This window comes from Oncorhynchus mykiss, chromosome 6, assembly GCF_057628025.1.
Source record: "Oncorhynchus mykiss isolate SJ-2025 chromosome 6, ASM5762802v1, whole genome shotgun sequence".
NCBI lineage: Eukaryota > Metazoa > Chordata > Actinopteri > Salmoniformes > Salmonidae > Oncorhynchus > Oncorhynchus mykiss.
The window spans coordinates 22,486,313-22,504,922 of record NC_143027.1 but is presented as its reverse complement, the minus strand read 5'-3'; the positions used below and the strand labels follow the sequence as shown (position 1 = coordinate 22,504,922).

The window sequence follows — 18,610 nt, the reverse complement described above, 5'->3', positions numbered from 1 at the left end:
TTCAAGGATGATCAATGGAAACAGGATGCACTTGAGCTCAACTTCGGGTCTCATAGCAAAGGGTCTGAATACTTATGTAAATAAGGTATTTCAGTTTTTTATAAATGTGCTAAAATTCATAAAAAACTGTTTTTACTATGGGGTATTGTGTGTAGATTGATGAGGAAAATGTTTTATTTAATCAATTTTAGAAGAAGGCTGTAACGTAACAGAATGTGGAAAAAGTCAAGGGGGTCTGAATACTTTCTGAAGCCACTGTACCCCCCTTAGGTTCTCGAGAGCTAATGGGAACCTAGCCTCACTCTTACCAAAGAAGATATTGTAGCAAATATCGTGATTCAACAACAATGGATTCGAGTTACAGCTCTTTGACCATAACTGGTTGTGGACAAGCTCTATCGTCATAACACAACAGAACACATAAACTGGGATGACATTCACTCATGGTTGTGCAAAAAGAAATGTGTGTAAAACTACACCTCCAAATATTCCGTCAACCTAGTGCCATCAACCTTACTGATGTTGTCTCCATGAACTGATGGTTTCCACGGTTGTGGCTAGATGTAGTAGAGCTAGCCACAAAAGCAATCCCATTGCGAGTAGTAGGCCTTGGCCTCTGGCCAAAGGAGGAGATGACTATCATAAAAAAATGATAACTATTACAAATTTCTTTTCAATTTAGTCAATGAAAATTCCACGTGAGACTAATGGACATTTAATATGACATGCAGACTGCGGTGCGAGAGCGGCAACACAGATGACATTTTTCCTTTATTTAACTAGGCAAGTCAATTAAGAACAAATTCTTATTTTCAATGGCGGCCTAGAAGCAGTGGGTTAACTGCCTGTTCAGGGGCAGAACGACAGATTTGTATCTCGTCAGCTCAGGGGTTTGAACTTGCAACTTTCCGGTTACTTGTCCAACGCTCTAACCGCTAGGCTACCCAGATGAAAGAATAACAGCCCACTTGAAAATAGAGCTTCTGATGTGATCAAAGCAAAAGTTTTGCACAACTGTGATTTTCAATCATTGATAAAGAGTAAAATATTTGCAAGACAATTCTCAAACTGAGACCATCTGTTTACAGTGTATCTGTAATGTGTGTTCTCCATCTTTAATGGTCAGATTATGAACAACTGATATGATGGGCTTGTGAAGATTAGCCAACCATTGTAGGTACCAAACCCAGCAACAGACAGTGTTCCGTTGGACACTGCTCAGGGTTAGAAGTCCTTTTGAAGATCACTCTTTTTAAGATGCCCCCTTTCCTTGAGAGAACCATCCCTTACAGGAATCGATCAAATAGTTTTTACATACTTCGCCAAACTTGTTCGTTTGTAGTCTCTTATCTTCCGTCGCTCTCCTGCTTCTCTCTCATTCTCCTTGGTTTCCTCCTCCTCTTCCCCCTCTGCTGTCTTGGGCCGATCCAACTCACAGATTAGACTGATAGCGGGCACATAGAAGGGGTCAAAGCGATCCAGTTTTCTCAGGTCAATAGGAACAGAAATCCCCCTGGTTTTGGGATGGATGCTGAATGGGGCTCTTCAGCAAATGGTTACATCGAGCCGAGGGTAAAAGTACTGCACATTACCTCCTTCTCAAAGTAGTGGCCCTTGGCAGTTGTACGTTTGTTTTGGACCAGAGTCTTAAGTCTTCCCCAGCGCTTCTCAGGGTTTTTCTCAGTCTGGAAGCACTGCAGAAGCTCCTTTCTGACATCTTTGGGCACGAGGGACAGCACTTTGTCTGCAACCTCTTTGTTGCCCAGTATGTCCTGTCCCACTAGAAAGTACTGGGGAAAGTGGTGCTCCACCACCACCAGGGATTCTTTGATGAATGGATGAATTGAGTCTGACAGTACTACTTTCCTCACCGTCTCGTCTTCATCCTTGACCAGACTCATGTACTCAGACACAGCGGAGCGGAGCACAGAAAGCTTCCGGGTGGCCTTGTCACACACCCAGCAATGCACCTCTCTCAGTGCCGGAAACCAAAGACATCTCCAAGGGCTCTGTCCACGATACGGATGACAATAGTCATCAGAGTCCAGCACTTTGGGAAGATATCCGCAGCACTGCAACAGCTTCTGATGTTGTATAAATGTATAGGTTTAAGTGAAAATAATAAGAAAACGTCTAAAATGTTGATAGCCGACTGTACCCCTCAATTGTTTTAGTGTCCTGGCACCTTGCTTCACATCAGTTCAAACGATTGACAAGTAACTGAAGTGACAGCCTGGAGCTGTGTGGGAGACAATTCTGCCAATGAGAGAGTCGTAGGTAACTGCATACATGGAGTGTGTCTGAAAGTGGGCGTGTCAACAGAAGTGGGAGGATCAACAGAAGTGGGTGTATGGAAATCAGCTATTGGGCAGTTTTGTTACCACTCAAGACCATTTTGCATGGCTGATTGGGCTGCACGACGAGTCTATTGTTGACAACTGTAGCATTTTAGCTAAGCCTAACCCTGTTCCTAACCTTAACCTCATTCCTCTAACCTGACACGCTAATTATCCTAACCTGCTATGTAAAAAGTAAGCTGACCTGAGGTGCACCTGGAAATGGCTGGTCTAAACAATAATGGAGCTCTGATGTTACACCCATCGCTGTTGATCCACCCATTAATGTTACGTCCATAGCTGTTGATCCACCCATTAATGTTACGTCCATAGCTGTTGATCCACCCACTTCTTTTGAAACACCCACTTTCAGACACACTCCAAGTATGCAGTTATCCAAACTTGGAGTGAGAGGATTGCATGAATATTCTGCATGAATTCATGTTTAGGATTGGACAAAACAGATGAAAAGTGTTTGTTTGCTGAATTTACATATTTCAGTTTGAGCTGATCTGCCCGGGTTACCTCCCACACAGCTCCCAGGTGGTCACTTCTTCTTCTTTGGAATTGTGTTGGCGGATTGCATCCAATTTAAGGTGCATACACCTACTGTACTGGAGTGCGAGGCGTTTCACAGCTACCTACATTACATTCTTTGTGATAAGGTTAAGCAAAACATGACCTTGACAATTAATAGCCCGCTCTAAAAAAAAACCACCCCATTCTACTATTTACCTTATCTAGACCAACGGTCTTGGGGAACAGAACACTACCACTCAACACCCCCTGCAACTGTTCTGCAGTAAAACCTCGCAATCCCAATTATTTCTCTGCCACTGCCACCTCTCTTTTCTGGGACTTTCCATCCATTTCTGCAACCATAGCTATGAATACCAAAAAACCTACCTCACTGAAGCACATATTCTTCCCATCAGTCTCTATTAGTCTCTGCCTTCTCAAAGGAATCATCTTAGTATCCCTCACCCTGTACCCATCTTCCTCTACCACTCTCTCCACTGCTTCAGCATACAACACCACTTTCCCTACTACTCTGACCCTGGCAACCTAAACCTGCCTTTCTCTCACCAAACACCTCCGATCTCCAGCCCCGCGGGCACCCCTACAACTTTCTCCACTGGAATGACACATTCCTTTGTCTCACGCCCTCCTGCACACTTCTCACATCTAGGACTCTCCCTCCGACATACTGCTGCAACATGCCCAGACCCTACATCAAAACTCATCACAACTTCAGTCACTCGTCAATCTTTTGAACTGATGCGAAGCCAGGTGCCAGGATACTTGACTTGTAACTAACCTCAACTAGGAACAATAATCTTTACTCTCGCTCTCATTTTCATGTAGCTATTTAAGTATTAAGGCCAGAGGGGTTGTGGTTTATTTGTCATATACCATAAACCCCCGAGGTGCCTTATTGCTATTATAAACTGATTATCAATGTAATTAGAGCAGTAAAAATAAATGTTTTGACATATCCGTGATAAATGGTCAGATATACCACAGTTGTCAGCCAATCAGCATTCAGGGGTCAAACCACCCAGCTTATAATTTTTCTTTGATCACACCAGAAGCTCTATTTTCCCATATGTGCTGCTATTCATTCATCTGTGTTTGAGCTCTTGCGCCGCGGTCCACAAATATGAGTGATTGCTTTTATCCTGAGAAAAACAAATGCTATTTGTTGAATATTAGGAGTTTGGTAATACTCCCCCCGCCACAATATCAATGTTGCCAGTTAAGGTATATGAGGGGACAGTAGGCCTAGTTGGACAAGGCTATCTGAATGTGCACATGATGGAAGTTAGAGATATTCAAAAATATTCATTATTTAATACAAAAAAATGCACTGACAAAATGGCTGTAACTAAAACTAGACTAAAATTGTTCAGAGTTGTCGTCGACTGATGGTAATTAAACCAGCAAAGGATGAAATGACTAAAATGTGACAGACTAAAACCTAAGAGTAAAACTAAAATAGCTACCAAATTAAACACTGCTGCATGGCTGCCCAGGCTGGCACTGACAGGACACCCCTCCGTTGTTCCAGAGCTCCTGGGGTCCCAGCAGGTGCTGAGGTGGAGCTACTGTTACACAGTACCAAGCCATGTACACATGAAAACATTTGACCATGTTTCCGCGTATGCCCATAAAAAGGAAGCAAAGACTATGACAATATGAAACAACAAACAAATGAAAAACAAATCAGCTCAGTCTTCCCTGTTGAAATTACGCTGCACTTCATTAGCACTGGTGAGTGACTCAAACGATTGCCATCATTATTTAGTTTATGTCGTTAAGCCTTCAATTCACAGAAATGTGAATATAACGAAAACAATTCCAGGTAGGGTAAACATGCAAATATAAAGGAGTTCAACACAGTTACAGACTAACCAATAAACCCATTTTATTTAGCATTGTGTGTGACATTTTCAGTTTGTACTATTTACAGTTTTTTCCATTCATTATTTAACAGTAGTTAGGGATGATGGCATGTAGCATATCCTGCAACATAATACACAGGGTAGGTCTATTGATAGGTCATTTCCTGTGTGGACTGTGCCAAGCCCATATTTGAGTCTTTCAGTGTAAGGGTACTGACTGTTCTGAGCGTAAACTGCACTCTACCTGTACAATAATAATGATCCTATTCACATTCATCTGTACAATGTCCTACTCTTATTTACAGCGATCACACTGGGGAAAGAGGCATTCCCTGAGGAGTGAGTTCCCTTACTAGCTTAACTCACTCATGATACTTTTTTACCAGAAACAAATCCAGGATATCAATTGTAGTTTATTAAAAACACTTGAGCGGGATTAACGGTGATGCTGCCAGCAACACATCACCAAGATCTGTTTCTATTTTGTACTGTTAAGACTTACATAAGAAATTGTGGCTGGCATTGTGTCCTAGAAGTGGATTACTTAAACGAAACCAGCCTAAATGGACTAGTACTAAAAAAAATTGCAAGAATTTGTTCAGCAACTTCCATTGAGGTAGGCATTTCTCAAACCAGCAGATTTGCACACCATCCGTAAATAGGTCAAAGTGATAATAATAACGAACAATAGGACCAACTGCCCTGCAGTGAACAGTAGTGAGTAGAGAGAGGATACAATATATGTTTGTTTTATCATCTAAACACCCCTCGTTAATACTCAAGGTAAGGACCTGGAAATTCTTTATACAGGATACAACTGAAAACAAAAGAGGAACAAAAGGATCATTAAGCCAGCAGCCTTCCCATTTCCTATATCACTCACAAAAAAGACATACGTACATATGAAAACATTTTGCCCTTTTCAATTTGCATTCAATATAGCACACAAGTTAAAACACCATGAAACGCACATCTTACATGCGCAACATTTATCCCAAAAAGAAAACTTGAAAATAAATAAGAAATGAATCAAAATAAATGGAATAACAATCATCGTCTAGACTAGATCTCTGTTCAAGTTATAACTTAAACTGTTAGTTCGTTTTAAAAGGTTCTGAAATGCTAGGGTTCCTAGTGTAGTCTGATGTCCATTGAGCTGCATAAGGAACAGTGTGCCATACAACAGAGACATGGGAAGAATCTCAATTGCATACTTCTTGTGTCCTCTCTCCTCACTTCCTTTAGAGGGGAGGGACCTCTGACTTTAACTCTCATCCAATCGGTTTGGAGAAGGAGGCTCGGAGAGATAACACCAAGAGTATGCAATTGAGATTCTCCCATGGTCCTCTACTCTTGCATGGGCAAAGTCCCCATTACCTCAACCATCCACATCTGTTATAGTGCCCTCTGCAGGCACAACTGAATTGAAAAAGTCTACTCTTCTTTGGACCCTTCATCGACGACTTCTTTTACGTGAATCACTCAAATCTGAAATGGAGCCCAAACGTAAGGACAAACAGAAACATACCATTCCTTTTCTCTTTGCAAACATCTGCCAGTCTGTTGGTGTCCTTCTGCTCCACAGAAGGAGAGAGGAGCTGGGTAGAAGGAGTCAAGTTACGCATTGAGCTTTGGGTTTGGTGTCCAGCAGCTTTGAAAGTCATGCCTCTGTTCTGTGAAGCAGGCAGCCAGGCCGGAAGCCTCTCCGGGGGTGTCCAGTCTGTCCGCAGTGTGCTGTCTGTCTGCCCTGTGGGTTAGGCCTTGTAGCAGTTGCCCTGGTTGGTGAGAGCCAGCTGGCCGTTGGGCGCCACCTCGTTGGCCTCGTCTTCCAGCAGGCCAGACACGTCAGCGTTGGGAATGCTGTCATGGTAACTGCTGAAGCTGATGTTGTCCTCCTTCAGCTCAATGGTCCAGAAGGGAGCGTTGAGCTTGCGGTTCTGGTACTCTCTGTAGGTGTACACTCCTCCCACGAAGCCCAGCAGCAGCACCACTACTAGAATGATGACGGCCAGGACGATGATGTTGAACTGGGTCCAGGAGACCTCCTTGAGAGTGGCCGTGGTATTGACTGTGGGGCTGCCCAGGCTGGTGAGCAGGGCCTGGGTGGTGGCTATGCTCAGTAGGATGCTGGAGTTAGTAGTGGAAGGGGGAGCACTGGTGGGCACCGTGGCAGTCAGGCCCTTGCTGCTGGGGGTTGGAGCAGAGGTTGTAGTGGTGGTTTTAGGGGTCTCTGTTGTTGTAGCAGGCTCTGGGGTAAGAACGATCCGTGCTGCTAGAAAACAAATTATTCACAATGTGAATGGGATTGAATTGAGCTACTCATGGCTCATTCAATAACTTCACAACTACTAATACTCCTCTGCACCAAATTATTGAATGACGCTTACCTGGGCGGGTGCAGTTTTGGGCAAGGGCGTCCCCTGTGAAGCCAGGGGCACAGAGCTGGCATTGAGGCCCCGTGGTGTTGACGGTGCAGCTCAGGCAGTGGCCAGTGTCAGGGTGGCAGAGCTGGGCCGGCCCCGTAGGGTCTGCGTTCCCACTGCAGTCGCAGGTGACACACACACCATTGGAACTGTAGAAGCCAGCCTTGCACCGGTCACACTGCTGACTGCTGTACTCAGACAGGCACTGGTCACACACTGGGAACCCATCAGAGTCTAGGGAAACAAAAACACACACTAATACATGTCAGTCATAAAATAGACTTGGCTGATGCACCACCACTAGATGGAGACAGAATGCCAAAGAGATTGATTTCTAATACTGTACAACACAGAGGGTAAGCCCTATGGCAGTGTTTAGTAGTCTACGGGCTACATACGGGCTACATACGGGCTACACATGGGTTATATAAGACTACCCTGGCTAATAATAGGATTTTCTGTTGAAGAATGAGACATTTTTTTACTTCCCCAAAAGACTCAGCGAAAATATTCAACGATAATAACATGCCATTTAGCAGACACTTTTATCAAAAGCAACTTACTAACACACATCTCTACAGCGCAGAAACTGTTTTTAAAGACTGATCCCTTGTATCAGAGCAGCATCATCATCACTCATCATTATCAGGAGTCAGCTTTCTCCTCCGGCCTCTGGACCTTAGTAATATGATGCTACTATACAGTGCCTTCCTTCTCTCCTAATGGCTTCACTAACTGTGATATATCCCCTTTTGATGTTGTCACATCCATTAAGGGCCAAGAGCTCTGACACCAAATATAATTGAGCACAGTAATTACGCTTGCTGCATGTCATTAGTGTGAGTGTTGATCACCTCCTACTAAACAAGTTCATCAAGAAAATAGCCACACATTTAATGGTACCTCGAATTTGTGCTGTAGTCTGCTCAAGATCATTCATCTCTAAATCATATCTAACTCTTTCAGACTTATGGGAACAATATTTGTGCCCACAACAGACACACTTTTAAAGCCACAATACATTTTTTTAGGAAAGAGTTAGACCAATAAAGTGCAAGAGTGATAACAACTCTTATCTATAGGCAGTTTCTGATTGGTCTGTTTTAACCCCGGACTGTTGGCAGTGGAAACGCTTCAGTCAGAGTGAGCCGATGTGTTATATCACCAGGAGAGAACATGACCCAGTCAGCACGGTGACGGCTGGGGGGCAAACCTTCACATGATGATACTGTACAACCTAACCTGGATATTTATCCAATACCTTTACCATCCCCCCTGTCTACTGCAATACAGCCAGCTCAGTCACTTACAGGCCTGAACATAATTTTCAATCCAGTTCCCTCCCTCCCTCCCTCCCTCCCACACACACACCGCCCCGTGGCACTTACTTCCGTCATCATGAAGTGTTTTGAGAGTCTAGTCAAGGACCATATCACCTCCACCCTACCTGACACCCTAGACCCACTCCAATTTGCTTACCGCCCCAATAGGTCCTCAGACGACGCAATCGCAACCACACTGCCCTAACCCATCTGGACAAGAGGAATACCTATGTGAGAATGCTGTTCATCGACTACCAAACTCGTCATCAAGCTCGAGACCCTGGGTCTCGACCCCGCCCTGTGCAACTGGGTACTGGACATCCTGACGGGCTGCCCCCAGGTGGTGAGGGTAGGTAACAACATCTCCACCCCGCTGATCCTCAACACTGCGGCCCCACAAGGGTGCGTTCTGAGCCCTCTCCTGTACTCCCTGTTCACCCACGACTGCGTGGCCATGCACGCCTCCAACTCAATCCTCAAGTTTGCAGACAACACTACAGTGGTAGGCTTGATTACCAACAATGATGAGACAGCCTACAGGGAGGAGGTGAGGGCCCTGGTGGAGTGGTGGCAGGAGAATAACCTCACACTCAATGTCAACAAAACAAAGGAGATAATCGTGGTCTTCAGGAAACAGCAGAGGGAGCACCCCCCTATCCACATCGATGGGACAGTAGAGGAGAGGGTAGAAACTTGTAGAACTTTAAGTTCCTCGGTGTACACATTACGGACAAACTGAATTGGTCCACCCACACAGACAGCGTGGTGAAGAAGGAGCAGCAGCGCCTCTCAACCTCAGGAGGCTGAAGAAATTCAGTTTGTCACCAAAAGCACTCAAACTTTTACAGATGCACAATCGAGAGCATCCTGTCGGGCTGTATCGCCGCCTGGTACGGCAACTGCTCCGCCCACAACCGTAAGGCTCTCCAGAGGGTAGTGAGGTCTGCACAACGCATCCCTGGGGGCAAATTACCAGCCCTCCAGGACATCTACACCACCCGATGTCACAGGAAGGCCATTAAGATCATCAAGGACAACAACCACCCGAGCCACTGCCTGTTCCCCCCAGCTATCATCCAGAAGGCGAGGTCAGTACAGGTGCATCAAAGCAGGGACTGAGAGACTGAAAAACAGCTTCTATCTCAAGGCCATCAGACTGTTAAACAGCCACCACTAACATTGAGTGGTTGCTGCCAACATACTGACTCAACTCCAGCCACTTTAATAATGTAAAAATTGATGTAAAAAATGTATCACTTGCCACTTTAAACAATGCCACTTCATATAATGTTTACATACCCTACATTACTCATCTCATATGTATACACTGTACTCGATACCATCTACTGCATCTTGCCTATGCCCTTCTGTACCATCACTCATTCATATATTTTAATGTACATATTCTTTCATTCCTTTACACTGTGTGTATAAGGTAGTTGTTGTGGAATTGTTAGGTTAGATTACTCGTTGGTTATTACTGCATTGTCGGAACTAGAAGCACAAGCATTTCGCTACACTCGCATTAACATCTGCTAACCATGTGTATGTGACAAATACATTTTATTTGATTTACACACACACACACAAGCACGCACGCACGCACGCACGCACACCCACACAAGGCAGAGTTTGAGCTGAACACAGAGCGCACTGAACATCATGGGCACAGCTGGGCCACTTCACAGCAAGCTAGTCAGGCAGCAACAGAACAGAGGGGGGTGGGCGCCACACTCCATTGACTTCACAAGGCAGCAATAGGAGGATCATGTTGTGTGTGTGTCCCTTCCCCTCGCAGTGCAGTGATGTAGCTGCTCAGATTAGCCCCCCTCAGCACTCAGCCCTGGCCGGGCAAACAACCTGACAGGCTTCAGAACCCTCTCCACATGGCTGTTGCCAGGCTGCTGGGACCCAATGGGAGGCTGTCAGCAGTTACATGGCTGCGGCTGATTGGTCAGATCAGATGTAGGGAGGAGGTGAGAGAGAAAGACAGACAGACAGGGACTCTATGTATGTCCTTGTCACCAAGGCTCAGGCCTCAGCTGCTGAGGTATTAGTTTAGTATGGGTACAAACGAATGCTGGCTTGCCTGGTTAAAACATGCTTAATATCAAATACGTGTCTACAGGAGCACAGACATACACTGTGACCTAGACTTTTGTGATGAAGCTGATGTGAGCAGACCCATGCTCGGTGATGAAACATAACTTGACCAGCAGGGATAAGACAGATAGGTGGGATTAAGCATCATCAACCAGAGGGTCCAGATATTGATTCTTTGACAAACCATCACAAGTAAATTGCAATTATCTGTGAAAGATTAGAAGTATCCCTGCGGATGGGGCTATAATAATTGTCAGGGGTGCAACTTTCACTGGGGACATTCTGAAATTGCAATTTTGTCTCCCCCAGTTTTATCATTGGAATGTGATACAAAACGAGTCAACGGGGTGCTTTAGGATTTTGCGGATGCCTCCTAGCAGTCGGGTAAGCTGTTTAGAGATGCCGCCCCCCCCCCCCCCAAGAGCCTTCATCCCTGGCAGTGACTGTTGATGGTGTTTTGCTGTTGGAACATTAAGAGTACTCCTGGGCCACTACCTTCTGTGGTCACTCTCTCTCTGCCAGGCAGGGCACACCAAGACATAATGCCAGATACACCAGCCTAGAAAAAAAACACAAGAAACCTTGAAACACCATCCAACCTGGAACTGAAAAGATATCATCCTTGCAATCTCCAAAACATAACAGCCACAACAGGACAACTTTTTCTGGACATCGTAAAGGACTATGTGCCGATACTGAAACGGAAGAGATATAGCTAGCTAACAACCTCCTTTTCCACGTGGAATCTGCCACACAAAAAAAGCTTCTCCCAAGTGGGTGTGACACCTACTCCTGTTGCCTGCTGCACTGCTGCTTGGATTCTGGCAATCTGATCACTGTCTGCCATGGCCTGTCTCTCCCCGTCTGGTACAGGTACCCCCCCTCTCCCGAGCTTTCGCTCACCTCCAGCACACACGCACTGTTGAACTTACAATGGCTAGCCCCAAGTCATATTTTTTTTATTGTGCTTTATGCTATTTGCCTCATGACTCCTGCGTGCTTTGTTGACTATGAACTTGCTTGTTAACCCAACCGTAGGAGAGACTGTTTGTTCCCACATTCGGGACTCTGACTCTCTATTGGTTACACGGATTCTTGGCCTCCCATCCTATTCTAAACACCACTTGCTGGCTTTGTATTCATGTTACCTGATGAAATTGCTGTACAATATTATCTTGTTGGTATCTAATGCACATTTAAATGTCATACATCAACACTGCAGAGCTCTCCTTGTCCTCTGCCGTGCCCTGATTGTATTACTGTAGATGATATCTGGAAATGTGCATGTACAGCCTGGCCCATCTACTGTCGCTAGCCCCAATTCTGACTTGTGCTCTGAAATCTGCTTCACTTATTTCTGCTCTCGTAAAAGCCTGGGTTTCCTGCATGTTAACACTAGAAGCTTATTACCTAAAATGTATCCAATGAAAGTGTGGGTTCACAGCTCCAATCCAGATCTGTTTGTCATTACTGAGACGTAGTTAAGAAATAGTGTTTTGAACACTGATGTTAACCTTTCTGGTTATAACCTTTTTCGGCAAGACAGATCTTCCAAAGGTGGTGGAGTGGCAATCTTTACCAAGGAACACCTCCAGTGCTCTGTCCCGAAACAATTTGATTTTCTGGTTTTATGCAATAAACTTTCAAATAGCTCTTTGTTGACTGTTGCTGGGTGCTATCGTACACCATCAGCAACGGCCTGTACCCTACCTGCCCTAAGCTCTCTCCTGGCCCCTTACACTAAGTCTGAAGTTGTCCTGCTAGGTGACCTAAACTGGGACATGCTTAATGAAACTAGGGGGCACTATTTTCATTTTTGGAAAAATAACGTTCCCAAAGTAAATGGGCTATTATGTCAGGACAAGATGCTAGAATATGCATATAATTGACAACTTAGGATAGAAAACACTCTAAAGTTTCCAAAACTGTAAAAATATTGTCTGTGAGTATAACAGAACTGATATTGCAGGCGAAAGCCTGAGAAAAATCCAATCAGGAAGTGACTCTTATTTAGAAACCTCTGCGTTCCTATGCGTCCCTATTGAGCAGTGAAAGTGATATCAACCAGATTCCTTTTTCTATGGCTTCCCTAATGTGTCCAGTGTCACAAGACATAGTTTCAGGCATTTATTTAGAAAAATGAGCGTGAATGACAACATTGCGTCAGTGGTCAGTTAGTGGCTCTCAGAGTGATTTGTGCGTAATAGACAAATGTGGCCATTGTTTCTCTCGCTCCTACTAAGAAGCCAACTGTCCCGGTTGATATATTATCGAATAGATATTTGAAAAACACCTTGAGGATTGATTATAAAAAACATTTGCCGTGTTTCTGTCGATATTATGGATCTAATTTGGAATATTTTTTGGTGTTGTCGTGACCGCAGTTTCCGTTGGATTTCTCAACCAAAGTGAAGAACAAACTGAGATATTTTGGCTATAAAAAATAATCTTTATGGAACAAAATGAACATTTGCTGTCTAACTGGGAGTCTCGTGAGTGAAAACATCCGAAGCTCATCAAAGGTAAACGATTTCATTTGATTGCTTTTCTGATTTTCGTGACCAAGTTGCCTGCTGCTAGCTGGGCATAATGCTATGCTAGGCTATCGCTAAACTTACACAAATGCTTGTCTTGCTTTGGCTGTAAAGCATCATTTCAAAATCTGAGATGACAGGGTGATTAACAAAAGGCTAAACTGTGTTTCGCTATATTTCACTTGTGATTTCATGAATATGAATATTTTCTAGTAAGATTTTTTTGTCCGTTGCGTTATGCTAATTAGTGTCAGTTGATGACAATTCTCCCGGATCCGGGAGGGGTAGTTCCAAGAGGTTAACCACGCCAAGTTCTAAAGCAATGAGACTCCTTAAAACTTTCTCAGATTATTATTAATCCCACAATGTTATGACTCCAAACACCCAGAAAAGGCTACTCTCCTTGATGTTATCCTCACAAATAATCCTGATAGGTATCAGTCTGGTGTTTTCTGTTATGACCTGATTTGTCATAGACGCTTGCTAAAAAACTTTTATGAGCAAGCCTTCCTTCATGACCTGGCCTATGTACATTGGTATAGAATCAGCTTGATCCCCTCTGTCGAAGACGCTTGGACCTTCTTTTTAAAATATTTTCAGTGGTATTGTTAACAAACACGCCCCCATAAAGAAAATGACAATTAAAAACAAGTGCAGATCCGGGTTCGACCGTGATCTGGCAGAGTTACACCACCTCAAGAATTCCATTTGGGGAAATGCTCGGAACACGCTGACTGGCTCTCGTTGAGGCAAATGAGAAATAAGCGCACTCAGGCTATCCGGAAGGCCAAAGTTAGTTACTTTAAGGAGCAGTTCTCTCTCTGTGGGTCTAACCCTAAGAAGTTCTGGAAAACGGTTCAAGACCTGGAGAATAAAGCCTCCTCCTCACAGATGCCCATGTCCCTTAATGTTCATGATGTGGTTGCTACTGACAAGAAGCACATGGCTAAGCTCTTTAAATCACCACTTCATTAAGTCAGGATTCCTATTTAACTCAGCCATGCCTCCTTTCCTCATCTCCCTCCCCTTCTAACGCGACGAGCCCCATGCTCCTCCCTCTTTTCCCCCTGCCCTGCTACAAAGTTTCTCCCTACAGGCGGTCACTGAGTCTGAGGTGCTAAAGGAGCTCCCCAAAAAAACATCTGGGTCAGACGGTTTATACCCTTTCTCAAATCAAATGTTATTTGTCACATACACATGGTTAGCGGGTGTTAATGCGAGTGTAGCAAAATGCTTGTGCTTCCGACAGTGCAGTAATATCTAACAAGTAATCTAACAATTCCCCAACAACTACATGATACACACAAATCTAAAGGGGTGAATGAGAACATGTACATGTAAGTATATGAATGAGCGAGGGGCATTGTTCTTTAAGGTTGCTGCCCCTATCATTGCCAAGCCTCTCTCTGACCTTTTTAACCCGTTTGCTAACTTCCTCAAAGGGTGTAGTGTATCAAGTAAGAACATCTGCTGTCTCAGCCACTGCCTGTCACCAAGGGAGTACCCAAGGCTCGATCCTAGGCCCCACGCTCTTCTCAATTTACATCAACAACATAGCTCAGGTAGTAGGAAGCGCTCTCATCCATTTATATGCAGATGATAGTCTTATACTCAGCTGGCCCCTCCCCGGATTTTTGTGTTAAACGCTCTACAATAAAGCTTTCTTAGTGTCCAACAAGCTTTCTCTGCCCTTAACCTTGTTCTGAACACCTCCAAGACAATGTGGTTTGGTAAGAAGAATGCCTCTCTCCCCAACGGTGTGATTACAACCTCTGAGGGTTTAGAGCTTGAGGTCATATAGAGTTACCTCATATAATTACTTGGGAGTATGGCTAGACGGTACACTGTCCTTCTCTCAGCACATATCAAAGCTGCAGGCTAAAGTTAAATCTAGACTTGGTTTCCTCTATCGTAATCGATCCTCCTTCACCCCAGCTGCCAAACTAACCCTGATTCAGATGACCATCCTACCCATGCTAGATTACGGAGACATAATTTATAGATCGGCAGGTAAGGGTGCTCTCGAACAGCTAGATGTTCTTTACCATTCGGACATCAGATATGACACCAATGCTCCTTATAGGACACATTACTGCACTCTATAGTCCTCTGTAAACTGGTCATCTCTGTATACCTGTCGCTTATTTATAAAACCCTTAGGCCTCACTCCCCCCTATCTGAGATATCTACCGCAGCCCTCAGCCTCACATACAACACCCGTTCTGCCAGTCAAATTCTGTTAAAGGTTCCCAAAGCATAAACATCCCTGGGTCGCTCCTCTTTTCAGTTCATTGCATCTAGCAACTGGAACGAGCTGCAAAAAACACTAAAATTGGACAGTTTTATCTCAATCTCTTCATTCAAAGTCTCAATCATGGACACTCTTACTGACTGTTGTGGCTCCTTCGCGTAAGGTATTGTCTCTACCTTCTTGCCCTTTGTGCTGTTGTCTGTGCCCAATAATATTTGTACCATGTTTTGTGCTGCTGCCATGTTTTGTTGCTACCATGTTGTGTTGCTACCATGCTGTATTGTCATGTGTTGCTGCTTTGCTATGTTGTTGTCTTAGATCTCTCTTTATGTAGTGTTGTGGTTTCTCTCTTGTCGTGATGTGTGTTTTGTCCTATATATTAATATACTATATTATTATTTTTTACATTTTTTAAAATTGTATTATTATAATATTGTTTTTTCACCGCAGGAGTCCTTTTGGTAGGCTGTCATTGTAAATAAGAATGTGTTCTTAACTGACTTGCCTAGTTAAATAAAGGTTAAATAAAAAAAATAGAAGTAGCAACCAGACCGGCAAGGGTTCTAATAAGGCGACATAACTAAGAAGGGCACTACTGAGGCAGGGGGTAGTGGCTACTCACCGGTGTGACAGGTGCCAGTGGAGGTGGTGTTGGAGCAGGGGCAGGCGACACAGGCATCGGTGCTGGCAGCACCAGAGCTGCGGTAGAATCTGGGCTTGCATTCCTCACAGTTGGGTCCTTGAGTGTTGCCCTGGCAGTTCAGACAGACGCCTGTGTGGAAAATGAGATAATATTATGGTGAAAATGTTTTGGAAACTGTCTGAAATATGATATGTGCCATTTGTTGACCACACCTAAACCCTATAGTGGTTTTGTTTGTACACATTAGAGCAGCAAATACTGCTATCCTGTTGATTTGATTTTGAGCCTCAGGTTGTTGAGTTACCTGTTCTTGGGTCTTTACTCTGCCTGGGCTGGATGGTGAACTTCTTCTGTTACTCTATACCTGTTTAGTAATGCTGTAATTACCCTAGTAACACTATTGTATTAATATACTGTTTATATACTTACATTCAAATGGACTATTTCATTGGTAGTTACATAGTGATGGAGTTGAGTGTTTTTTATGGAATAGAAATGATTCTGTATCGTGGGACATTGCAGACGTCCTCTGTTCTCTAAAATGAAGAAATACACTAAACACTGTTGTTCTCTCTGTCCTTCTCGATAGAGAACACCATTATCACTCCTATCTAAAATCAATGACCCTATAGAGGTAGGAACAATCATCTTGATTTTCCAGTTTTCTGATAGAAATGGAACAGGTTACTGCCATGTTAATCTGGAAGAGACAGAGAGTCTTTGTTTTTTAACATACCCTCAGGTTTGTTATGTAACGCTTCCTGGCTGACAGAGAGGGTCATTCTAGTTGATATCAGACCTGAGCTAAGGAAGTGAATATACGGCATTCCTCCATTGATCCCAGGAAAGACTACTGTGCCATCTGGCTATGTATCACAATAGCAAACAGACGGTTTCTACAATTCCATCCAACTTCACCCCCTTCAAGCCTCTCGATATCTTTTAGTGTCCACTCACACAACAATACACAGCTGTGGAGACGGGGACGGAGACGAACAGGATTAATGTGTAGCAGAAACAAGAAAGTGTGATTGTTGTGGTTTGTAGATAGAAGGTGTGTTGTAGTGGATTACTCACCAGATTGTGGGTGGCAGTAGTTAGTAAGGTTGTTGCACTGACAGGGTTGGCACCCCGTGCTGCTGAAACGGAAGAAGCCTGGGTGGCACTCGTCACACTTGGGCCCGTACACTCCCGTCTTACACACACACATTCCTGAGCTGAAAGGACAGGAGCGCACAGTCAGCACACGGTCACATACTTTGACTCTTTTCTATTTGATTATCCAGCCTTTAGCTTCTGTAACAGCTCAACTGTACTGCTGTAATGGTGGAACTGCTCTATTTGGTTAGAGACTCTTCTGATGGCAGGATTGTACTAGCCATTACATTCTGTGGTTTCACGCATGACATCCTACAGGTTCCCCCTGAGTGGTTTCTTCCATCAATCCATCTGCTACCCATAACTCCCATCACAATCCCTTCCCTGGTTAACCAGATCCTTCACTCTGTCCGTGGTGAACAGAACACAGCTACTCCAGTCAGATTCAATAACCTGGGATAGCCTAGCACCCCATCCTCCACAGTTCTACGCTGTCTAGGCCTTTTATATATCATTCTACTAACATGTTTGGCATGTTTTGGGGGCAAGGGCAGAACGGTAGAGTCTGGACCACAAACTGGAGCACTCCAGGGACATCTGGTCCAAGGCTGTAGACAGTAGCTGCCTGGATCACACAGCCTACAGGCCAGGTACGATTATACTCAGCCTAGCAGAGTCCCTTTCTGCCAGGTTCTCATCACAAGCTAGGTTGCCATCCAATTACCAACAGTTTAATGCGAAAATCTAAAATCTGCATAAAGAAAATATACACATTTTACCACCAGTGGTGTTTCCACCAAACGGACTTGTTGCGGATAAAAATCAGTGTATGATGACAGTGCACACAAAATGTACGTTTTTCGCTTAAATTTAAATGTACCGAATACAAAAATCTAAAGTTCAATGTGTATCAGGTACCAAGGTAAGACCCAAGTGCAAAATGTGTGAAGCAACAATGTTTATTGTTACAACAGGGGCAGGCAAATGACAGGTCAAGCAAAAAATTAACGGTCGGCATTTATAAAATTGTATGAAACTTCCTTTTTCCATCACAGCTGACGTGATTTTTTTTTTTATACGGTATGACTTTACTTGCATATAACTGTGGATGGATGGAAACGTGGTTATAGACTATTAGAGAGTGACCTTGGAGTGGATGGGTCAGGGTACCTGTGAGACCCTCTTCAGGAATTCAGCCCGTCTCAAGGGCCTTCAGCAAGACACAAAAGGACAAACCCTCTCCTACACAGCCCCATCTCCTGCTGGGTAGAAAGAGCGGTCGATATGACTAAAGAGAAGAAAGATCTGTCTCGAGCAATAACTAATTCACACCCAGTTGCCTCTGGTCATCATGGACTGACATGCAATTTATAACTAACCCTGAATTGTACTGTGGGGCTCTGCAGGGTTGGGCTATGATCTAAAAAACAGGCAAGTCATTCATGACAAAGAATTCCCTGTGGTTTAGATTACGGTACAATCCCTTTTGGAAGGAGAT

At 44.1% G+C, this 18,610-nt stretch overlaps 1 protein-coding gene and 1 pseudogene across 2 annotated transcripts in view; both read right to left on the bottom strand.

Annotated features, from left to right (window-relative positions):
- Positions 1-1,223: 1,223 nt before the first annotated feature.
- On the bottom strand, positions 1,224-3,305 carry LOC110525121 (DNA primase small subunit pseudogene; annotated as a pseudogene).
- A 1,434-nt stretch (positions 3,306-4,739) lies between these two features.
- LOC110525496 (multiple epidermal growth factor-like domains protein 9) overlaps positions 4,740-18,610 on the bottom strand; it is a 46,248-nt gene continuing 32,377 nt past the window's right edge. The window contains exons 3-6 of one of the 2 annotated variants that reach the window (XM_021605635.3): positions 17,092-17,231; positions 15,994-16,143; positions 7,126-7,395; positions 4,740-7,010 (exon numbers count right to left, since the gene is read on the bottom strand). In XM_021605635.3, the coding sequence (XP_021461310.3) occupies positions 6,493-7,010; positions 7,126-7,395; positions 15,994-16,143; positions 17,092-17,231 (1,078 nt within the window). In that variant the 3' untranslated portion in view covers positions 4,740-6,492. The remainder of the gene's footprint in view (positions 7,011-7,125; positions 7,396-15,993; positions 16,144-17,091; positions 17,232-18,610) is intronic. The other variant, XM_021605636.3, reaches the window with a different exon arrangement.